Here is a 25,559-nt window from a genome sequence, read left to right on the forward strand (position 1 = left end):
GACCAACTCTACACTAAGTAAAGATTTCAACAATATGGTGCTATCTTTAAACAAGCACATAATGAGGAAAGTTTTTATAACTTTCCTAAAATCACTGTGTCATAATTAAGGCCTTAAGCCTTAATGCAATCTTAATCATAGACAATGAACAGCAGATGAATTAGAGGGATAGCAGATATAGTGGAAAATCAAGGTTAGGACTTAATGTGGGGTGTGTTGGTGTGCATATGTGTGTGCACACATGTGCTCATGCATACATGTATTGTGCCCATATGCACATGCGTTTGCTGCAGTAGTGATTCTTCTGATAGCATTTCTCATACCTTTAGTCTATTTCTCATGAAATAATAACTAATATTTACTCACTGCCTACTATATGCCAGACATTATTCTAAATGCTTCACAAGGATTGACTCCTTTGACTCTCTTCAATATGAAGTATTTTTACTGTTCCCATTTAAAAATAACTGAGCAGGTAATCTGTCCAAGGTCATGTGTCTGGTCTGTGGCAGAATTCATGTGTTTCTAAGCACTCCACTCTTGTGCTTCCTCCATGAAATGAATTCTTTCAAAACTCCAGTAGCAGAAATCATTTTTCCAGAGAAATTGGTTTGTCTGTGTTTTGCCCAGTGTAAGCCACGTTCCTCCCTAGACTTCCTGTTCAGCTTTGATCCACAGGAAAATTAGAGCCAAATTTGTGGTTTAAGTACAATGACTACATGGGACTCAGTGTCCTTTGTTTTCTGGTTGGCTCTTTATAAACTACGACAATTGTCAAAACCATTGAAGATATATTCTCATATTCTCTCTCTCTCTCTCTCTGTTTATGGTATTTGGGTAAATATATCTTTAATTTATATATAGTTCGATCTTTAATTTGTATATAGTTTAATTTGTATATAGTTAGATCTTTATCTTTAATTTGTATATAGTTTGATCTACTGATTTTTTTCCTTGAAGTATTTCCATTTCTTCTATGCTTAAAAAGCTTGAAATTGGTTAGTGTACATACATATATATATATATATATATGTTACTTATATTTTTCTAGGTTTTAGTATTATTTTAACCTTTTATTTTCAGATCTATATAGAATTCACTTCTATGAAGTATGAATTAAAGATACACAGAAATTTTATTTATTTTTGCTTTTCCCAAGGAACTAGACAGTTTTCCTGTTTGATAAGGCAAAAAAAATATTTTCCTAACTGCCCTATACGATGAATCCTTAATAATACATGAAATTTGTAGGTTTCAGGATTTATTCTGTTTAATTTATCTGGCATATTCTTCATTTTTGCAGCTTTAGTTGTAACTTAACACCTGGTATAGCTACTTTCTCCTAGCTATTCCAGTTATCTCTAGCTACCATTTCCTTCCAAAATTAGAGTTTGATAGTTTATTTTCAAGATGACCCCAGGAATAATTCTCTAATTCCAAAAAGCGGATGAAAACATTTTTTTTGCAACAAAATAGGCTTATGTTTCAAACCTATGTCTCAATTCATTTTTTTCAGGAACTTTTGGAAGTACCCTTGTATATAGAAAAGCTGCTTATTTGGTACTCATATGATTTTTATTGAACTCACATTTTCAGTAGATTAATCATATCTTTTAATGAGATGTATAGTCTAAAAATGATAATTTTGAATCCCAATATTTCTAATTTCAAGATTTACAATGATAAACAATATGGCTAATTCTAAGAATCCTTTTCTTTTTCCCAATTTAATAAGATGGTTTAATACTGTTCTTCCATAAGTGACTGACAAATTAAGATGATTTTTTGTTATGTCAGAGATATTAATGTAATACATGTTTCTAAAATTTTATTAAAAACAGTTTAAATGATAATGAATTTATTTTTCTTTGTAAACATATACAATTTTTTCCCTGTTTGTTATAATGAGTCAATTTATCACTTTGACTTGATTACCTAATTTTAAGCTCTTCTTATAGTCCCAAGATAAACCCTATTTGTTTTGGTATGTTATTCTTTGCTATTATAGTTATACATAAAGTGATTCTAGAGTTGTCAGGTTGAAAACAAAATAATGAAAGTTCGAAAATATGAATTGGGTTTATTTCCATTATTTGTGCCAATTTATATGGAAATCACTATTTCTTTAAAGTTTGAAACAATTTTCCTTCTTTGGTCCCTATTCATTTTGGAGGGAATACTTAATTTTCTAATCACATTTTCTATCTCTTTATGAGTAATTGGTTATTTGCATTTCAACTTTTTTCTTCAATCACCTAAAATCTGCAATTTCTAGGAAATCATAGATAATATCAAATTTCAGTTTCTGTGCACAGATTTACAGACAGTGTTTTCTTATTCTTTCAAAACCTTGTAAATGCTTTGTTATAGATTCCTAGAAAATTCTTCCTTTAGATTTTTTTAGCTTAGATTTGAAATCCTATTTTATCACTTGAAAGATTTCCCTCTTAACGACAATCTCCCTTCATAGTTCATTTTCCTTTACTTAAAGAGTGATCATTGTATCTTTCTTTCAATTTTCCCTGAAACTGTTCTTTTCCCAACTTTTAAATTAGATGTGAGTTGCCTTTTATTGGATTATGTTTAATAATGAAAGGATTCTTATGATTACTGTTTCAAAATTTTGTTCTTTCCTTCACAAGGTAAAGGTAAATCATGATTAACAAACTGAGGAAATTAGAGAGCATTTACTTTTTTTTTTAAATCCATCGAATTTAGCTCAATTTTTCAAAAAAAGCAATGTCATCTGAAGTTGTAATAAACTCCAATGACTTGGAAAATCCTATTTAGTTTAGAAGTCATTTTACCAGCGGAGAGAAATAAAACAAGCTATTTGTATATAACACCAGGCATCAGTCTATGTGGATGTTTATTTGTATGCAGTAGGAGCTATAGCTCAGTTCTAGGTCTTCACAGAAAACTGGAGACCACAGAGAGCAGGAGAATGAATCACGAAAGCCTATTCCAGTCTCGGAACTCACCCACACATCGGGGTTCTGGCCCATCCCACTGGGCATTTCCTTGGCAGGTAAGCTTGGTACTCCCTTCCAATCTGTAGCCTTCATCACAGGTCACCAAACACGTAGTCTTGTAGGACATTTCCCCCGTAGAACAGCTGATGCGGCCATGTTTGGGCTGGCGGAGATGGGGACATGTTCTCACTATATAAAATGCAAACACTTGACTAAATATGGACAAACGTATAATTTTAAATTTAGTAATGCTTCACATCAAGACATGTTTATTTTCTTAAAATGGCAAATAAGGAACACACCATCAGTTTTTGAATTATTCCAAGACAATTCAAAGCCTATGTTTCAGTAAATGCCATTGCCTAAAAGTTATCACTGTTTGCAGTCTTCTGGCCTTAGAGGAGGGGAAACTGAAATTCAGGGGCCTGGCACTAAATGGACATTGATGTCAGAGCAGTATATGTAGCCCTCAGCTGAGCCTTTGCTGAAATTGTCCAGGTAATAGTCCCATAAAAGGAAGGGGTCTTTTCTGGGACAACGTTTAGGTTCATGATGAACTCGGTTCTGGGACGCCACAAGCATTTCCTGGGTCTTGGAATGGCAAAGCTGTCCAACTTCTATCATCTTAAACTCCAGTATTCTACCATCTGACCACAACTCTCACTCTAGTTTTTCACTTCTTTCCTTCTGCACACTTACTGCAAATCCTATGCTAATCTTGATTTATGCATTGACTTTCTTTTTTGTGGCTGTGGCAGCAATTGTGAGTTGCCCACCAATAGCTATTCTCCCCAGTTTTATTCAGCACAGGAATATCCCCAGTTGGAGGACTACAATTCTTCTCTTTGACAATTCATGAGAGACAAGGAGACGTGGCTGGAGTTGTGGGATTTGTGGGGAGGCTATTTAAAGGCAACTATTCCAATTGAGAGAGCTCTTTGCTTTCCCCCTTTCCTCTTTCTTTATTCAAAAATACAGGCATGAGGTGTAGTACTAGCATACTATTGTACATTTATAGAATACCATAGGATAAATATCAAGCACTAAGATGGAAAAGCAAAAATGTAAAAGCAGCCTGGAACTCTTGTGACTGTAGGGCCAGCATCCCAGCTTTGAATCACCTAATTTGTCTTTCTTTTAGATGAGAGAAAAATAAACCCCTAATTTGCTTACAACATTATTTTTGGGGTCTTTGATACCAGTAGCTATACATAAATCCTAATTATCTATACCCTGTACATGTTCATTTTTACTTTGTTACTGTTTTAAAAAAAGGAAATGCTCTATCATATATTTCACTTACTTGAAAGGCAGAGACACAGATATACACACACACAGGGAGAGAGAGAGAGAGAGTGAGAGAGATCTTTATCCATTGGTTGACTCCCCAAAGGCCCACAACAGCCAAGACTGGGTCAGATCAAAGCCAGGAATCTGGAATTCAATCAAAGTCCTCTACATGGGTGGTAAGGACTCAAATACTTGAGCCATCTCCTTGCCTCCCAGGCTGCACATTATTGCAAAGCTGGATCAGAAGTAGAGCCAGGACTTGAACAAAAAGTAGAGTCAGGACTTGAATGGAGATATGAGAAGCAGGCACCCCAAGCAACGTTTTAACAGTTACACCAAATGCCCATCCAATGTTTGTTAATTTTCTAGGGAAAGATCTTGCCTTTTTTTCAGCTCATGGGATTTGTATGTGTTCTAACCCTGCTCATAACCACCACATGTGATCTAAGATTACATTCCTCTGGTCTGAGAAGTGAGCAGGTACAACTGGAGACAGGGTTCCTTTCTCCACCTGCTTTGAAACTACCATGAGAAAGTGGTTAGACGGCATTGGCTGTGCTGTGGATGCTGAAAGCCTCAGCTCATTTCCATACCATGGTATCCAGAGACATCCGAATTTTCTCAGTTCTGCTACTCCTGACCCTCTAGCCTCAACAATACATCCGAAAACCTACAAGATGGTATTTGGACTGCTTGTGTATCTGTTGGTTCCTTAACAATGTCTTAAAGTTCTCCCAGCAAACTAAGTTGCTGCTCAGTCCACCAAAACCCTATGATGTGTCTTAGAGTCCATTTCAACTAATTGCATCATACCCTCTATTCCTGTTCATGACAATATCCTAGGAAGTTCCAGACTCCAAAGTTCCTCATGTACCAGGGTTACCCCCACACAGGAGTGATCCAAATCTAACCCAACAGGCACTTTGCTTCTGCCCCTGGGACGTGTTATCAGTCTTCAATAAATCTCCCTATATCCTAAACTTGCCTTTTCAATTTTTTCTTTACTTTTTTTAAAGATTTATTTATTTTATTTGAAAGGCATAATTAGAGAGAGAGGGAAGCACAGAGAGCCAGGGCTGGGCCAGACTGAAGCAAGGAGCCAGGAGCCAGGAGTCAGGAGCTTCTTCTAGGTCTCTCATGTGGGTACATGCGTCCAAGGACTTTGGGCCATTTTCTGCTGCTTTCCCAGGTGCATTGGAGGGAGCTGGATCAGAAGTGCAGTAGCTGGGACTCGAACCAGCATCCATATGGGATACCAGCACTGCAGATGACAGCTTAACCTTCTACATACCACCTCGCCACCCCCAGTTCACTTTATTTCTAACCATAACCTTACTATCTCCTAGGGGCAGAGCTTGGATGTCAGACAGGTGTCTCTATTGCTCCTTACTGCCTTTCCAGATCATTCTCCTTCTTTATCTTCCTGAAAACCTGCAGCTCATTTGAGCTCTAGAGCTCCTCTGAACTCTCTGTCTCCCATCAAGTTCGTGACTTCACTATTTGAAATTGTATTCTTCACAATTTGAAATTGTATTCTCAACCTCCTCTTCTCCAAAGCCCGTATCTTCACCCACCCCCATCCTCCTCTTGCTGATACCTCCTCTAGACTCTGCCATCACTAATCCAAATATCCCACCCTGACAATCGCCTCTGTCTTCTAGATCACTCCTTCAAGTGTCTCAACTCCGTAATCTTCTCTACCCATTGGGAGCCTCTGACCTAGTGGATGCTCCTCTTTAGAAGAAACTATCCCTAAGAATTTGTACTCTTTCTACACCACATTTTCTTCAGTCTAGCTTAGATTCACGCCAATCAGGGGAAGAAGGGAGGAGGGTAAAGGAGAGGAAAAGAGGAGAATAAAGAAAGCAGAGAAGAGAAAGGGAGCGTGAAGGAAGGTGGAAGACAGGAGGGGAGGGGAAGGGACAGAGGAGGTTGATCTGGAAGAATAAAGGGAGAACAGGGGAAGTCAAAGAACAGGGTATGTCAAACAAAGCTATGGGGACCATTGTTTTGGAATAAGCTCCTGTACTGGGCCCCAACAGACCAGGTCAAACCAAAGTGCAGTCACTCCGGCTACATGCCACATTATCAAACTGAAACTTGAAGGAAGCAGATAGATCCCCAAATAGGGCAATTTGTCCCCAAAGCAGAAGATTCCAGCTTATCTGAGTCAGTGTAATAAGGGAGTCCCCTCTAATGTAAGTAACCTGATGCTAGTCAGGTTTTCCCTTTGTTGTTCTGTTTCTTTTCCTGCCTATCAAAACCCATTGATCAGGCTTTGCCCAGAGCTCTCTTACTTTGTAGACTGGAGGCTGTGCCAGGCAGTGAATTGCAAACAAAAGCCAGATAGAACTATAGCTACATTTGTTGCCCTTTGTCTTTTGACAGAGGTAGGATAAAGTAGAGGAAGGAAAAGCATAAAAGAGGGGAAGGGACCAAAATGATGGGGAGGCAAAATGCATCCTCTCAGCAGATGGCTTGAACGTTCCTGCCGTGAACAGGGAAATGGAGAGGAACCAGCATAGCTACCTGCTGGCTACACCAAAAGGATGGGCACGGACAAATACGTTCATTTCAAAGCTTATAGATAAGAAGCCTACAAGCCCCATGAAAGAACAAGGTCCAGCTTGCTCTCAGCTAGCACTCAGACAACACTAAAGGCCAGAAGACAACAGCAATCTCTGAATGCTTTTTCAATAAAATGTTTGGGACTCAATAATTTTATCAGAACTCGTACTTTAGTTCATTTGTCAATTTGTCGTACCATGCATATATATTTGTTTATGATAAAAATTTAATTTTACAATCATACAGAAGGAAGCTGAGGCAAAATATTCAAGTGTATATTCTACTGAGGTCACTAACAGAAACTGTTCCTCAGGAATCCATTCCATTTATATCAGTTAGCAGAGCATACATATTGAGTGCATTAAATATATGTTTAGGATTGATTACTCCATGGAGAAAACTCAAAAATTAGATTACAGGTTAAACCATAAGTCTTAATGTCTTTTTCCCCTGGGATGGTTTGGATTGAAGTCAACTATTAATGAAAAAATGTGTAGAAATATTTGCCTTTCCCATTGTGATTTTTTTATAGAGTGTGTCCATCATGTAAATCCAATTTTCACCAAGTATATCCATCAAGTGTGCAGAAATATTTTGTCCTCTGCATTTCAGTTGTTATTAAATGTGTCTATCAGGTATAGCACAATGCCAAGTGTCAGGTGGGATGAACAGTTGAGTGAGAGTAATTCCTATGCTCAAGCTGCATAAAATCTGGAAACCCATATCAATAAGCTGCTGAAATCACTCCTGCTTTCCAAGTCTGAGAGAAAATGGATCTGCAGTATTTCTCAAGAGAACTGACAATAGATGAGACTATTATCTTGTTTCTGAAATGTTGGTTTTAATAAACTTTTATTGCTCCTTAGGGAAAACAAAGCACTATAAGAACGTCTATTTATTCCTCCAACATTCTTTTTCACTCAAGAATGATCATTTATTACAATTTTTAAAATGAACACACTTGTTTATTTGCTAGATATATAATTTTTTTATTTCAACAAGCTGAAAAATCCTGCAATGTTTATTAGATTCATGTTGAATCAATCTGTATATATTTATTTAGTCTTTTTAGAAAACAGAAACTTAAGTCTTTTGACAAAACATCATCATGTAGCAGACAGCATAAGAACATAGGAGCCTGCTGTGGTTTTCATATTAAAAGCTAATCATAAAAATGTTTCTGGTCAGTCTCCAAATTCTGATAGCATTTACTACTGAATATAATGTAAATCTGATGTTAAATGTAGGGTTTTCATTTCTTGAAATTTTTTGTTAGAAAAAAATACCACAAAATTTAATGATTGTGATATGGTGATTTAGCTAGTTAACACTGAAAAACCACAAACGAATCCTTACTTGTTTAGAAAGAAATGCAAGATTCAGACAAAATTGGAAATGACTATATGTGCGTTATGAAGAGTGCCCAGGAGGAACAGGAATCAAGATTACCAATTATTTGTTATTCAATATACACAGGAGCATTAGTGATATAAGAGGAAATGTGTAAAAAGGCTTCACGTTTTAACCGATCTTCATTTCTACCTCAGTCTTAGATTTTCAAGAAAAGAAAGACATAATTAAAATATTCTTTGCATTGTAATTTGATTTATATTTGAGCTATAAAAACTATGACTTTTTTCATGTTACTCACCCTGAAGCAGAAGTAGATCCACGCCCAAGTATCATTTCACTGAATCCCTGATACTCTGATTGTGAGGTACACCATTGCTTTATGCACTATAAAAACCAGTAAAGGATTTACTGCCACTGGTTGGAGGGTTCATCTCAATTTTCGAGATGTTAAAATGCGAAAAAGTGTATTTTAAATTTAGTGAAATTTGGCATACTCCTACGTTTCATAGAACAACATCTCAGGTAACTAAATCTGTTAAGTAGTGTTGATGAGACATGGTGGACAGGCCTGAGTTTCTTCATCCAGGACAACTTGGTGTACCAATAAGTTAGGTAGTAGCTTTGGTGGTGAAGCTGAAGGGATTTTTAGGAAGATCTAAGGCCCTCTAGCATTTCTTTTACTCTGATTAAAATGATTTACATTAGAGTAGCAATTAAATTGGAATTAAGCAAAAGAGAACAAGGATGCTCTTGAATGGGAAGTGATAGAAACAGGCCATCTGTGTCGATACTTATCAATGTTCATCAATGAATATATTAATCAATGTGTGAATTTGTTAAATTCCAATCTTTCTTTATTCACCAGAAGCATGATTAAAGATTGAGAGGGGAAAAGACACATTGCGTGTTCACAAGGAATTTATAGTCTAGCGAAGGTGATAGGTTAATTAACAATAAAAGTAAGGGTATTAGTCTACTTTCTGCTATTTTAACAGGATGCCACAGACTGTTATTGTAAACAGATTATTTACACAAAACTCACAACATCAAAGCCAGGGCAGGGGACAATCAAGGCTGTGCAAACAGTTTGCAAAGAGATAACATCCTGAGAGGCACGGCCATCTCTTGTCCTGTTAGTGTATGACGCAAGGCTTAGGTAAGGATTGTGGAGGATGGAGGTCCGGGCAGGGCCTCATCCTAAAGGGGGAGTCTACCTTGCACTTCTCATTCTTCTTTGGAACCTACTGGGTGGAAAGCTGAAACTACAACCCTCCTATGAGGCATTTGGCAGAAGAGGTGGAGATTTTACACAGAACTTCTTACTGCTTATTTCACAGACATATTATTTTATAGGTCTTCTACAATTAGTTTTTTCAGCAATCGTTCCTGGCTTTTTAGCACTTGAGACTGCAAGACTGAAAATGCTTTTCCTTTGCCTTGACTCATAAACAGAAGTTTGTCTAAGATTAAAAATTCTAGGAACTGATTCTTTCCCATCAGAATCCTAGAAACATACTCTTATCTTCCAACATTTAGAATGACTAACACACGGCCCAAAGCTAGTCTGATTCTCTTCGTAGGTACTGTTATTTCTAACCATGAGACAAACTTCATTTTCTGTTTTTCCAGGGCACTCCAAAATTTCACTGAGATAGTTTCCAGACATGGATTTGTTTTTGATAACTTTTTTTCTGGCACTCACTAAGTGATTTTTATACTGGATAGGAATAATTTGGGTTGTGCATATTTATTTTCAATAGTTCAGCATGGAGACACATTCTTTGATCCTCTGCTTCACTGCATTCTGATTTCCAGTATGAGAGGGTGTGTGTTCTAGGATTACTCTCACATCACTTTATTCTTCCCTCTTTTGTCTTTTACATTTTACTCCACTTTCACAGGAATTTCTTAAGTTAGTTTCCTTATTTATTGATTTGGCTTTAAACACTGTGTTTATTATATCACTAGTCTTGTTTTTTTTTCCTCTAAGAAATCCTTTTGCTCTTAGATTTCTCTCATCTCTTGGAATCCTGGTTCTATTTTAGCAATGTACTTGCCTTTGAATCTCAGTGATTCTAATTTTTTTTTTTCCTTACTGTTTTCTATCTTGTGTTCTTTACTTAATCTTCTGGTCCTCTCCATTATTTCCTTGACTTTTTGTAGATAAGAAACTGGATTAGGACCTGCTTTAGGCAAATTCATATTTACAGATGAGGTCAGTATCAGCAGTTGAAAAATACAATGGATGTCTTCTGGCCTTCACGGTGATCTTGGATTGGTGACTAGGTGGGCTTTCCTTATAAGAATGGGAGCCATGAGAGGACCAGAGGACAGAATTTCTTACCAGTAGGCTCTGTGTTTTGTGGAATCTCAAAGGAGCCAAAATCCTTAGCTATTGCATTATCAAAGGATGCTAAGGGAAAGTAGTAGGGAAAAGATTGTAAAAACCAACCAACTAACCAACCAACCAGTATACCAAATTAAGTTTGAACTTCAGAAAATCAATAAATACTTTTTTTAGAATCACTATGTTGGCCTCAACTCTTGGATACAGTATGAAGAAGCATCAGGGGCAGGAATTCTGGTGGGGATCTTCAAGTCCTTGGCTTGCTCTGCTCTTACCTTTTCTTAGAGAGACTTCTCTTTCTACTTTGTCTGTGAAGCCTTGAAAAACCTTACAAAGTTGGCTGTGCTACAGTACAAGAAGTAGGAAAATGGGTCCTGGAGATGGCAGGTGGAAGTGAGCTGAGTACCATACTGCTCACTGTTTCTCTACGTTTGATGTAGAAACCTCAGGTTCTACCTGTGGTATGTCTCCCTTTGCTACCGGCCTGACTAGCGTCCCTGGTAGCTCACCATAGCCAGTTCTCCACATTATACAGCATGTGATCTACCCTAAGTAAAGGCTGCAGAGCACATGTTGGTTCACATTTCCTGATGCAGCATACTCATTTGGTCCCCTATGTCCTACAATCAATTACAGCTAGAATCAACCTCCTCACAGTAACTATTCCAAAACTTGGCACCCTGTCTTGGCTACTTGAAATCTGAGGTTTGGGTAACCTATGCATTTACTTCTCAGGCAATCCTTTCCTTTGCTTATTCATAAAAGGAACACAAAGGGCATAGTTTATGATGATGTGGTCAAACAACTTAGTAGTCCTGACATGAAGCTCCCTATAATTTTTTCCTTTTGTGTGGTCTGTAGTCTATGAAATAAAAAAAGAAACAAGGAACTGACTGGTCCATTAATGCTTAAATCAAGGAGATCAAGCAAGACAGTAAACAATGTGAATTGGCAGTCTGCATACCTCTGCAGGAGCTCTCTGAACCGGACCACAAACCATTGGGTAGACAAAGGAGGATGCTGCTTCCCACGAGGTCAAATCCAGGGTGACAGCGGACCCCACAGGCTGCATTGAAGTGGTTGTTGCAAGTGTTTTGGATAAAGTAACCATTTTCAGGAGGTTTCAGGGCAGGGCAGTGGACAACTAACATTTATAGAAATAAAATCAAAAAGCATAGTTAGCCTTTGGTGTGCTTAAGGGAGCATTTTAGACAAAGCTTTCACTTCCCCATTGCATTTCCATTTACTACTTCTGAATTTGTGAGTTTTTGGAAGAAGAACTTTTATCTAACATTCCTTAGGTATTTATTCCCAGTTATATTTTAAATGGAGTCTGAGTATTATTTTTCAGCTTTAAAACATATTATTGGGATATCTCTGTGGGCACGACATTTTCTCATCTTGACGACTGTGGTTGGGTATGGTTGGAGACTGTCTCACAGAGGTTCTTATTTGGGGGCTCAGTGCTCAGTGCGGTCTTGTAGAAGCGGAGGGAGCTTGAAGTGGTGGGGCTCAGTGCAAGGTTGGTTAAGTCACTGGGGCATCGACCCCAGAGGGTATCACTCAGTTCTTATGGAATCTCAGGTAGTTCTCCTGAGAGGGCTGTAATAACAGAACAAGCCACTCCCCAGCCTCTCGGGCTGCCTGTCTGGTGACGCGATCTCCCCCCTACAATTGCTCCTACTGCTATGAGACCATTTGCCATGAGGGCTTCACCAGATCTAAGTTGATGGCAGTACTGTGCCCTTAAACCTCCAGGACTATTAGCTAAAGAAATCCCTTTCTTTTTAAAATTATCCATTCTCAGGTATTTCATTATGTAATGGACAATGAACTAATACATTGACTTTTACTTGTCATTATTTTCCCTTGTAATTGAGATGACACAAAAATAAAGATCAAATAAGATTAGCAAAGTATTTTTGCTGCAGACCCCAGGACCCACAGCTTCTTGTACATGGAATATGCTATTTAAATATTTTTAAATTTATTTACTTATTTGAAAGGCAGAGACAGAGACAGGTGGAGATCTTATATCTGCTGGGGAAATCTTCATCTGCTGGTTCACTCCCCAAATACTCATAACAGCTGAGGTTGGGTCAAGCCAAAACCAAAATCCTGAAATTCAAACCAGGTCTCCCAGATGGGTGGTAGGGACCCAGGTACTTGAGCCATCATTTGCTGCCTCCAAAGGTTAACACTAACAGGAAGCTGGATAGGAAGCAGAGGAGCTGGAACTCAACCCAGGCACTCTATATGAGACTGAGCCATTTCAAGAGGCAATTTAACCTTTACAGCGAATGCCTGCTCCTATTTAGATCTTTCATTTTTGATATAATAATGAGACACTTTACTTATGAAAGGATAATTTTAAATGAATTAGGCTACCACCAGGATTGAGATTAGCTCATTAACTCTTTTGTTATTCAACTTTGTTGTAAAATTGTTGCTCTCTTCTTCAACTTTAGAATTCTTTCCCCCAAGTACTAAGTCTTTCTGATTTCATAGTTACCTTACTCCCACGATCTCAGTCCCCTTCTTTTCTGGAGCAAGATATGGAAATGTTCAGTATACAAAATGTATGAAATAAAAACAAGCATTCCCGGGCCAATGCTGTGGCATAGTGGGTAAAGCCACTGCCATATGGGTGCCGTCATCCCATATGGGCACTGGCATCCCATATGGACGCCGGTTTGAGTCCTGGCTGCTCCACTTCTGATCCATTTCTTTGCTATGGCGTGGGATAGCAGTAGAAGCTGGCCCAAGTCCTTAGGCCCCTGCACCCATGTGGGAGATCCAGAAGAAGCTCCTGGCTTCGAATCTGCACAGCTCCAGCCGATGCAGCCAATTGAGAAGTGAACCAGTGGATGCAAGACCTCTCTCTCTGCCTCTCCCTCTCTCTCTGTGTAACTCTGGCTTTCAAATAAATAAATAAATCTTTAAAAAACACATTATAAAAAAATAAGCATTCCTGTCACCCAAATATGACTGCAGAAAGGGGTTTCACAGCTTATCCTCAATGAGTTGGATGCCAGCACCAGCACCGTTTCTCTCCGAGAGATCAGCTTCTTCACTTCCTTACTTACCCTCGCAGGTCTGGCCGGATGCCCGGAATCCCTCCCTGCAGACACAGTCCTCGGGGGACGTACTGCCAGGTGGAGAGGTGTGGTTTTCATCAGGACATGGAATGCACGTGCTGATTCCTCCTGGAGAACCTTCCGGTTTGTAGGTCCCCGATGGGCAAGCTGAAGACAGGAAGTCAGAGAAGCCCATTTTATGTGGCACATGTAATTGAAAGTGAGTAAAGTATCTGAAATTAACTGGGGGGCAGGGGAGCAAAGCACCAGCTTTGCATAGAAATAATAACATAACTCAAACAAGGAGAGAAACAAGATTTTGTTTCAAAGCCTGACTTTGTTTGTTATTTGCAGGTTATGAAGAAGTCTCTTAAGTTCCACAATGAGTCTGAAACACAACATAACACAGCATGATATGTTTGGGCTGATTCATGGGAAAACTCAAACAACATACATTAAGGTACTAGGGTGGTCCCCATGGAATTTTGGGTGTAAAATATTTGCTTCCTTCCCCCAAAATGTTATCTTTAGCAAGAACAAACAGGCCACCCTCCTTCCTTTAGAATCTCCACATTTATCATGAGAATAGCAAGGAGCTGTTCCTGAGCTAAGTTTCTGAGTTTATTGTGAAAACTAGTTACCTATCCCACCCTTCTGCATGGTCTGTTGTTTTATTTTGAGCAGGCCAGACAGGATGGAGCATTGAAAATCAGGCCCTCTGGGTTTTGTCCCTGTCTGGTAACTGAATGCCAATCTGTTTGTCAAGTTTTTTTCCTTCAAACTTCTACTTAAAACCTGAATGCTAAGGGGCCTTTTGGGTTTTTCCCTCTCTTGGAAGCCCCCCTCCATGCTGCTCTGGCTGGAGGTCTTTGACTCTAATAAATCTTTGTAAATTAAAAAAAAAGTACTAGAAGTAATTAATGATCTTGAACACATAACAGAAATTTTTTTTTTCAAACCATGATGAAGCCTTACTCTCGCTTTGGTGCAATCTTTATTTAAGGGGAAAAGAAAAAAATTTCAGAAAACGGTCAGGACAACACTTAGGCTAAGTAGCAGGGTTCCAGACAGAGTTTCCATTAAAGTCCCTTCTCCAACCTGAAAGGTACAGGTGTGTATGTGAATATGTGCATACACATATTCTCTGGGTTACTCAAAGCGTGCCCATGTTCAAAGAAATGTTCATCTTAGGACCTGCTAACACGGTGTGGGTGGCCACGATAGTAATATTAAAGTAAGGACTTTGAAAAGTCGATTTGATCTGACCTCAAAATACCTTGCTACAGAAAGGAAAGGATAACAAAATCTTGATAATTAGGATGCCCTCTATTTTCTCTTTCGTCCAATGCAGCTCCGCCTGCGCCACAGACTGCACAGCCCTCTCCCAGCAGAGAGTAACTGGGGATATGCAAAAGGCACTGGGCTCACTGCTTCTCTTCAAAGCACTTGGAAAGGACAAGGAGAAAGTGAAGGGCTTAAGGGGAATAGCACAACTGATGGGAAATGGATTCTTTGAAGAAAAAAGAATTAAAGACGGTGCCCCTCTGAGGCTCATAGAAAAAATAATAGAATATTAAATATGAAATCTAATTGACCTTGCTTCGAATCCCCTCTCTGCATAGACAATGTGGATTTGAATTTGTACCTTCATCCCTCTGGAGTTATGCATCTATAAAGTGACTTAGAATTAAGAAATTCAATGATAGATAAATTGTGGAATAAAGGAACTTGCAGTGCTCAGTTAAGGTAACCAAATGTAGCACGGTTCCAGCATGCAGGTGATTATTCAAAAGAGTGGCGACCAAGGAATGTCTGACTTCTGTGGTGATATTTTACATAAATTAGCCAATCTAAACCTCAGCGTATTACTAAGTAGTATTAAGTTATTAACATTAACACACATTAATCTTGCTAGTAAGCATTATTATATCCATTTTAAAGAGGAGCATATGGAGGCTTGGAGAGATTTGATGACTTTGATGAAAGTTACCCAGTTTGTGGAGGCACAGCTAGAATTTCGAAGCAATTGAAGTAGGCAGGCATACAGGTTAAAATGGATTAGGTTTGTGAGCTGGAAGGCCACGCCTTCGCCACGCCCCTGCGTGACCTCACGCCCTACCTGATACCTTCACCTCGCCCCTGTGTGACCTTATCCCCCTACCTGGCCACACCTGGGTGCCCACCAGCCAATCAGGTTAATTAACCACTCCTCTTTGGAAGTGGGTTAAAAGCCTGGGACATGGTTGTCCTGGCCCTTCTCTTCTTCCCTGGCCTCTTGCCAGGAGTGGGCTTGCTCTAGTCGGGCGCCTCCAGGACACGTGGCCTAGGCTTCCAGGCCTAGATGCTCCTCCACGTGGCTGGTTCCTGGTGCTCTGTATGAACCCAGATTTACCTCTCTCTCTTAGATAAAGCTCTCACTCTTCTCTGCATCTTTCTCACTAAATAAAGGCTTAAAATGTAACATGCTGCCTCGTTTATCTGTGCCAGTATTTAGAATTCTTCTCTAAATATTAGGCAAGAACCCTCTTGGGCTTATTAATATTGGGGACTTATTAATAAGTATATGGTCATATCATATGGCACCCCAAATTCCGGTAGCATATGTGGCACCCCAGATGGTGCTTCTGGGGAACTTTAAGGAGCCACATTTTTGTATAAATTTTAGGGGGTCATCTCCGATTTCACAATTATATATGTAGTAGAAACTATGTCCCAAGGATGATTCTCTGTATTTTATAAGTATTTTCTTTTTAATCTCTTAAATACCCTATGAAGTGGCAATATTATTAATCCTATTTTATAGGTGAGAAAATTAAGGCATTAAGTGTGTAAATAGCTTGGCAGCATTAAGCAGTAAGTAGTAGAGCTGGGATTTGAACCCAGACAGCTGCGAAGCACAGGTGATGTTCTTCACCAGTGCAGGTCTGTGTCTCACAACCAGATCTCCTGGATGTTAGAGCTGAAGCTAAACCATTATAACTTCCTAAAAATATAAAAATGCTATATTCAGAGATAAGATATAAAGTATAATTATTAGAAAAACTAATCATGCTTCTAAAAATTCTTGCTTTAAAAACTGATACACACAGTGAGAAACTGTAGACCTAGATATACTTGTGACTATTAAGAATGAGAAAACCACTTTACAAATAAGAGACTTGTGAAAAAACACTTAGCATAAAAAGGAACATTACTCTGAAATACTGTATCAGTGAGTATTGAAGTGTTTCTATTCCCAAATATTTCTTTGTTTAAATAATTCAGTGAGTATTTTCTCAGCATCCCCATAGAGATGTAAGAAGATCATCTCTTAAACAGAAGTCAGCAGCTGTAGAACATGATTGAGTTAAATGCAAAAATAGAAAAAGAAACTCTGAATTATAACTTTTAATTAAAATTAAAAATGTGATTTGTGGCAATAGAAAGAAGTCAGATAGTTCCAGAACAATGGAACTGAGTAAATCTGGAAACAGAGTTAAGTTAATAATAAAATAACATGCTCCTTACTTGAAACTTTATCACAAAAATACTCAAATCTCAGGCAAACTTAATAAAAGCTCACACCAAGGATAAAGGAAAAATACTACAAGGAAAATACTACAAAATTATAGAAAAGAAAAGAAGATAGTCATACATGAGAAAATCAAATTGATGCTTCATTTCTTCTGTAGAAAAACAAATGCAAATAAAAAGAATGGAATGAGATATATGGTTACGTGAAAAAAATTTCTAAACCACAAATTCTGTATTTGTGAACTGTTGGTAAGTAAGAGAGAAAAGAAAGAAATTTGAAGATGCACATGAGTTTAGGAATAAAAATGTATTTCACTGACTGAGAATAAAATAAAAACAAAGAATAAAAAATAGTATTAAATTGCTTGAGATAAACGAACTTGTGGGACTGAGTAAATTGCTTAATGTAATGATAAAATATTATAATAATGAAAACAAATGTAAAATTTGCATAAAGCCCCATTTTACAATGAAAATTATAAAATTTGTTGCACATTAAAGCAAGAAAATAATCATTGTATAATATTAAGAATGTTTGAAATAGATGAGAAACTGGGTAGTAAGAACGTAAATTTCTCATTTCTATTCATATTCACCAATATGATCAAAGTGAAAAAAATACAGGTTCAAGTTCTACATTACAAACACATAACTGCCATGTGTGGGGCAGGCAGCCCACATGGGCGTTGGTTTGAATTCTGGCTGCTCCACTAATGATCTAGCTCTCTGCTAAAGGCCTGGGTAAAGCAACAAAAGATGGCCTAGGTACCTGGGCCCTTGCCATCCCAGTGGGAGACTCAGATGAAACTCCTGGCTCCTGACTTCATATTGGCCCAGCTTCAACCATTGCAGCCATCTGGGGAGTGAATCAGAGGATGGAAGATCTCTCTCTCTCTCTCTCTCTCTCTTTCTCTCTCTTATGTCTTTCCCTCTCTCCAACTTTGACTTTCAAATAAATAAATAAATCTTTTTAAAAAATATATAACTACGAAGAGAGAGAAAAATGTATAATCTTCACATCAGTGGAGGAAATGAAGTAACAAAGAACCTAAATGATAAATATCATGGAAAAGAACAGCAAGTGGGAATTAAAACAAAAACAGCATAAACTAAGGTGAGAGAAATAGAACCAGCTGTATCAGTTATTGCAGAAGCAGGGAGCTGGACCAGAAGTGGAACAGCCAGGACTTGATGTGGTACTCATGTGGGATGCCAGTGCTGCAGGTGGCACTTTAACCTACTGTGCCACAGCACTGGCCCCTAAGCAGCATCTCAATTGCTGTGCCTGCCTCTCTAGTTTTGCTCCAACTTATAGGTATTACTTGGGTAAAATCAATTAAAACTTACTAAACGTCATATAAAAAGAGAGGTATCGTCTTGATTTCCAAATTTCACTTCATGGTTGTGGCTGTCTGCCCTTGGAGATCACTCTCCTTTCTCCTTCTGGCATTTCCTTCAACATCAGAAAGAAAAGCACACTCCATCAAAGAAGGAGGTACCTTTTTCTGAAGGGAGGAGAGAACTTCCACTTTGACTATGACCCTGTCGAAATAAGATCGAAGTCGGCAAACGCAAAAGGCTTCCATATCCTTGGCAACTCATGACTAGAGCCTAGGGAGATTACTGATGCCATCAACAAGAGTGTCAAATTGTTAAGTCAACAACAGGAGTCACTGTGTACTTACTCCTCATGTGGGATCTGTCCTTAATGTGTTGTCCAATGTGAAGTAATGCTATAACTAGTACTGAAACAGTATTTTACAATTTGTGTTTCTGTGTGGGTGCAAACTGATGAAATCTTTACTTAATATATACTAAATCGATCTTCTGTATATAAAGAGAATTGAAAATGAATCTTGATGTGAATGGAATGGGAGAGGGAGCGGGAGATGGGAGGGGTGTGAGTGGGAGGGAAATTATGGGGGGGAGCCATTGTAATCCATTAACTGTACTTTGGAAATTTATATTTACTAAATAAAAAATAAAAATAAATAAAAAATAAATAAAAAAGCACACTCTTTGGGGCTTCCTCCCTAAAAATCTTCCACATTTCCCTCCTCTCCCTCAGTGTTACCCCTGTCTTAGATACGACGTCGTCATCTCTCTTCTGGGTTTTTCCAAAGCTGTCCTTGCTGGTCCCTCCACCTTTACTCATATCTCTACCCTTTAATGCACCTTAATTGTTGCTGTTGGAACATTTTCAAAAATTTCAAATCATGTTCTACCTAAAATTTCAACCCAATCAAATCACATTCTCTCTAAAATTTCAAATCAATCAAATCTTTCTACCAACCAAAAAAAAAAAATTCGATCAAATCACTGTACCAGCAGGATAGGGCTCTCTCTTTTTAGTCTGGAATATAAAGACATCTTTGACTGTCTGTTCCTTTCCTGCTTCTGTGAGTGACCCTGCACCAGTGAATTCCATACCCTGGTTAATGTGCTCCACAATCAATGAGCTAGCACATTCTAATATCCAGAATCACTGAGCTAGTTTGTGCCACCACATTTATTGCATTAGAATTCTGAGTTTCTGCCTTTGCAAATACTTTCCTGCATGTGGGTGACCCTCCAGATTCTTCCGGATTCTACCTTGTTCTTCGAGGCTTCTCTAACTTCGTCAGACACTCTCTCTTTCTGGCTCTTCAGCCTGGCGCTCTCTTCCAAGCTCACAAAGTTCGTCATCTTTACCTCAGCACTGGCAAATACCACACTGTATGGGACACACACTTGTCTGATTCATATGACAAGCAACATGTTCTTGTCAGTTCAGGGAGTCTCCCAATTATTTGTCCGTCCCACTGTGTGAGCCAGAAGTCACCTGGAGGAAACAGCTTCTGCTGGAAGGTAGAAGGTGGGTTTGATGTGGGTGACTGAAGCCAGTGAAGTATGTTAAAGGACATTAGCCTTGGAGTGAAGACAACTGAGCTGCAGTCTTGGCTCTTCTAACAAACTATACGGTCACTGGCAAATGACTGTATTTTATTTTATTTATTTCCTACAAAATACAGAAGTCACAATTCATGATGTTTGTGAGCTTCCCAAAGCTAACATTGGATGGTTCTAGAAATAGAATACATACTAAAAAGCAACTTAAAGAAAACTTTCAAATGAGTGGTCAGATTTTGGCTACAGAACTTATAATTTATTTTTAAAAAATAACATTATACTAGAAGGAATGGATCTCACAATATCACTCTCCCAAAACTTTATAATAATCAAGAGTTTACAACACTGGAGAACAGCATTTTGGATAAAAATATCCAAAAGTACATTTGGAAATGTATTGTGAAACTCATAATGATAATGGGAAACAGACTTCAGGCGAACTATTTAAAGGGATTGCACAACTCTGGTGGGAGAGGTGTAATCAACTTCCTTGATTCCCAAGGGGGAAAGTTCTTCATCCAAAACCAAGCAAAAGTTGAAAAGATGAAATACATCTGTGATTGGAACAAGTTTCACAAGTCTTGGTAAAGTGCTATGGTTCTTTTTAAATGAGATGTTTCCTTCCTGGACATGTACCAAATATTATTTCTTAAATGTTCTTTCTGTTGCCGTTAAAATAAGTGCTTTCTCTTTTTCAGAAACCTCGTGGTGGTTATTAGCTGCTATTACTGGAAGTGTGATTCCTAATGTTATCATTCTGTGTTAACATTAGATTTTTAATCAGCTGACAATGCAATTTTTGGACTGAAGTAGATTCAAACACAACCAGTATGGAATTTGTAAAACACAAACAATTCTCCATTCTCTCTATTAAATATTAGTTTCTTAGATGACTATCTAAGACATGATTTTCATATTTACAACACATATCATGTAGTGCTTTACATTTTACAAGATTCTTTCTTACACATAATCTAAGATTAATATTTTTACAATGCAATAAATATTGAGAGCTTCTGTTCCTTTGCACAATTCATTTCTAAAGTCTAGTGAATCTTTTTAAAGAGTATACATTTAGAGGAGCTGCATGAATTGCATTTGGCTATGTCTATCCATGTGGATTATAATGGCGCCCTTGGAGGTGTGCCCTTCCAAAGCCCTGGATTCCGCTACATGTAGGCAGGGCGGCAAGAATCCGGGCCTCCAGGAAAATGCTCTGAATTATTACAGTGTAACACTTCCTTCACATTTATGGATTTTATATGAATAAAAAATCTGTTCCTACAAATAGTTGTGCTAGGATTTTGAGGGATTTTGAGCACAGGGCAAAACTGCCCTAGAAAGAATCTGTTATCCTTATGCTCCACAGTGTTTTCACAAATACAAGACAGGGATCTAGAAATGCATACAGGGACTGTCTTTTTTATTAGGCAGTCAAGATCTTTTCTATTTTCCTCAATGAATTAGAGAAGGAGACTTTCAACCACTGAATTCTGCACATTCTGAATTCTGTGCAAAATGCATTAGCACCTGCCATGCTCCCTGTGATTGGTTAGCTTATTTGGCTGGAGTACAGACAATTTACACCAAATTGTGAATGTGAGCACTGTGTGGTGCCATAGCAGCAAATGGCACCCTCGCTGCAGGATGCCATGCTGCAAATGTAAGCACCTGCTCAGACTCACCAGGAGGTTAGTGATGGATCAGGACAAGTCTATCAAAAGACATAAACCCAAACCCTCAAAGGACTGCATATTAAAGAAGATGCAGCCAAAGAGAAATTGTCATCTGTTAAGAATTAATACACGGGTATGTTATGCAATATACCCATCCATACATCCACACACATACATTTGTCTATAAATACAATATTCATAAGCATAGAGTATTTAGGTAAAGCCTTTTTTTGTTGAAAACTAGGTATGCTTGAATGTTTTAAGGTGTTTACTGTCTGGGTAGAAAAATCTAAGATCATCTTGAGTTTTACAATCAAATCTTTGTGGGAAAGTACTCTGAGGACAGGATGTCTGAGGATTTTTAGAATTATTTTAACCATCTTTTTCCTTTCTAAAATGGCTAATAACTCAAGATATTACAATGAAGGGAATACAACGTACAACAGACTCAACCAGTTAGGTTAAACTCTTCTTTTAGTGCTTGAAATTCAGTTTGATTCCTATTTTTTACAATTGTAGACAACTTTTCTATAGACAGCTGTTCCCTTTGATTCGCTTAAATTTTGTTCTTAGATAAAATAATATTAACTTTTAAAACTCGTGAGCCTATTGTTGAACTATTTTATAGTCCCATTATCAGGTTTGAAAGTGTATAACATTGTATTCTCATTACCACTGAGTATAACAGTTTTAAAAATTACCAATTAATCACTAGTTAAATGTGAAGGCCTGAGAATTCGGAGCTAGAGGGGTTCACTTTGAACCTAGGGGAGCTCCTTCTCTGGGATTAGGCCATGTATATGCCCAACAGAGTCTCCCTATGTTCAAGCAGACTTGAGGGTCTTCCAGGAGAAAACTCCATCCATGGAAGGAACAATATTCAAAATATCACAATCTAGAATGGCATAGTCACTGATCAGTAAGAACAGGTAGCAGCAGCAGCAGCAGCAATGCAAAACAAGGCTCTTATACTGACTTATCTGCCAGGTTTTCTTTGTTACTGTGGATTGTGGGATGGCCCAGTGAAGCTGAAAAGGGGATCAGATCAGTAAAGGGGCACTCAATGATCTCTGGGCAGCCGTGCTTTACTAAACAGTTCATGAGTTTAAGATTTTAACAGCATTTCCAACTGTACTGATGCGTGCCTGCTGAAAGTTAGCTTGTCCTAAGGCAAGGGAGAATCGGCATACATCGGACCTGGTACACTTGACCTTACCAGACAGAAAGGAAAAAAGAATGATTCCTAGTATGTGCAGCCTAGCTGAAAAACTAAGTATCTGTGATCCTCAGGAGGGACAAGAAGGATAAGTAATAGGGTGAGGGGGATACAGAAAAGAATAAGACAGAACCCCTTCTGTACTCTTATGTTAGTCATAGCTTAAAAATAATTTATTTAAAAGACAGAGAAAGGGAGAGAGAGAAAGGGTAAGGGAGGCAGGGAGGGAGGGAGACAGAGAGAGAAAGAGAGCAACAGAGAGAATATATCTGCATCTCCCATTCACTGGTTGACAGAGAAAGAGAGAGAGAGAGAGCCAGAGAGAGAGGGAGAGAGAGAGAATCTCCCATCCACTGGTTCACTGCCCAGATGCCCACAAGAAACCACTGCCCATTGCCTCCCAGGTTGCATGTTAATAGCAAGTTGGAATTCTGAACAGAGCTAGGACTCAAGCCAGCCCTCTCTGAAATGAGACACAGGCATCCCAAGCAGTGTCTTAACAGTTGCACTAAAACCTGCCCACAAGTCATAGCACTAAATAGACAATTAAATAGGAGAAAGTGACATGTTACATAACAACACAAAAGAGGAGCATAATCCAGACTTGAGACCGGGGTAAACTACTCAGGTTAGCTTTGTTAGTCAAAATGGTTTCAAAGGTGAGGCTAGATCACAAATAGGTGTGAGGGTCAAAGGCATTCCAGATGGAGGGATCAACACGGATTGACCTACAGACAACAAAGACTTGATATGCTTGAAAAATGAGAGTTCACTCTGGCTGGAGTGAGACCAGAAAGGCAAGTAGTGCCAGGCATCTCAAGGTTGAATAAAGCGTAGTCAAAAGTAGGAGTTTATCCTAGTGACAACAGGAATAGTGACAATGTTTTAAGTTAGGGTGTGTAACAAGACCATTTTGGAGCCCTATTGGAGAAGGATTTGGAGGATGATAACATTTAACTGAAACACATGGCATAATTTCCTCACTCCCACATATTCCTATATGCAAGGATAAGCTAAGAACCTCAATGTGATTAATTTTGTTGCTTAATAAACATTATGGTTTTCTCTGTGTTTCTAAAGTTTTCAGCCATTATTTGGTAGCCATTAACCATGTTTTCCCATTTCATTCTAGTTACGGTAGAAAAAAGTCATCAGGTAAAACATCTGGGAAAAACGCATACTTACAACCAGTATGGAAAAAACTATATCAACAGAAGAAATAATGTACACAAAGAGCACTTCTTTCCAGGAAGATGGAGTAGATGAACTTTTTCTTCATCCTCCTAGTAAGTACAACTACAAATCCTGAGTATTATATATAAAATAAACATAAAGTGACCCTCCAATGTGAAGTTAAGAAGTCAGATCAGCCAGAGCTCTCGAGATCCAAGGGACAATAAACACGGTGAGGAGTTTCTTGGGTTTTCTTTTCCCTTATATACTCTAGACTTGGAGTTGGACAAGTTGACAACCCAAACACCAATGTGCACTGCAAAACAAAATAGCAACAAACAAAACACGCTCTCTCTAGCCAAAGGATGTGGAAAAGGGCAGCCTGGTAAGATAGAGCACTTCTTGACAACAGACAACAAGGCTGTTCTCCTCTACTATAGCCAAATACTTCAGAAAAAACTATGGCCCAGCCTTAGTCATAACAGCACAAGCCAAGTGGGGAGCCCAGAACCCACTCTTGCAAGGCTGTAGTGAGGCTCCCTAACACCTCTGCTGGAGTGGTACCAGAGAGGGCCAACTTGGAGGATGAGTCACCAATGGTGACCACAGGGATGGGTATCACACCTGACTTCCACCAGTCACCCAGAAGTAACAAGGGGCCCTCCCTGCTCCCTACTGGGGTGTTGTCAGGAGTCTTACTGGATGATTAGGGACTTTCATGAACACTAAGCAGTAAACAGGCGCTCTCCCTGTGCTGTCAGTAGAGGTCATGTGGGAGCAACATTCAAGCCATCTTAGCCCTCCCAGCCAGGATAGTATCAATGGAGGAGCAGTGAGGAGCCAGAATTTCCATCCATACCCTGAAACAAGGAGGCTTATTCCGCGCTACTCCAACGCACTGCAATGAGGAGCTGGGTTCCTGTTTTCACTTGGTAGGAACATGGCTGTGCTTCTCATCCTCCTTTTCCGAAGGGAACAGTGTCAGAGAAAGCCAGCTAAAACCAAAGTTTACATATGACCCAGAGTCACAGAACACAATGTGCAAATGTATAGGCTCTGGTTAGAAATCATAGGTCATATCAAGGACCAGGAAGATCTCAAACTAAATTAAAAAAATATCATTAAGAGGCCAACACAGGGCTGGCATTGTGGCTTAACCCACTGCCTGCAATGGATGTGATGGACGCAGGCAGCCATGTGAGCAGTGGCTCCAGTCTCAGCTGCTCTACTTCCCATCAGTTCCCTGCTAATACATCTGGAAAAGCAGAGGAACATGGCCAAGTCCTTGGGCCCCTGCACCCACATGGGAGACCCAGAGGAAGCTCCTGGCTCCAGCCTGGCCCAGCCCTGGCAGTTGTGGCCACTTGGGGAGTGAACCAGTGATGGAAGATTCTCTCTCTCTCTCTCTCTCTCTGTCTCTGTCTCTCCCTCTCTCTGCAACTCTGCCTTATAAATACATAAATAAACTAATCGGTTTATTAAAAG

At 38.9% G+C, this 25,559-nt stretch overlaps 1 protein-coding gene across 1 annotated transcript in view; it reads right to left on the reverse strand.

Moving 5' to 3' along the window:
• Positions 1-25,559, reverse strand: part of SVEP1 (sushi, von Willebrand factor type A, EGF and pentraxin domain containing 1) — a 210,656-nt gene that overhangs the window by 122,157 nt on the left and 62,940 nt on the right. Inside the window, exons 4-6 of the mRNA XM_002708072.6 lie at positions 13,617-13,775; positions 11,495-11,674; positions 2,982-3,161 (exon numbers count right to left, since the gene is read on the reverse strand). Of these exons, the coding sequence (XP_002708118.4) occupies positions 2,982-3,161; positions 11,495-11,674; positions 13,617-13,775 (519 nt within the window). The remainder of the gene's footprint in view (positions 1-2,981; positions 3,162-11,494; positions 11,675-13,616; positions 13,776-25,559) is intronic.

Source organism: Oryctolagus cuniculus, chromosome 1, assembly GCF_051225735.1.
Source record: "Oryctolagus cuniculus isolate XC-2025 breed Fujian yellow rabbit chromosome 1, ASM5122573v1, whole genome shotgun sequence".
Lineage (NCBI taxonomy): Eukaryota > Metazoa > Chordata > Mammalia > Lagomorpha > Leporidae > Oryctolagus > Oryctolagus cuniculus.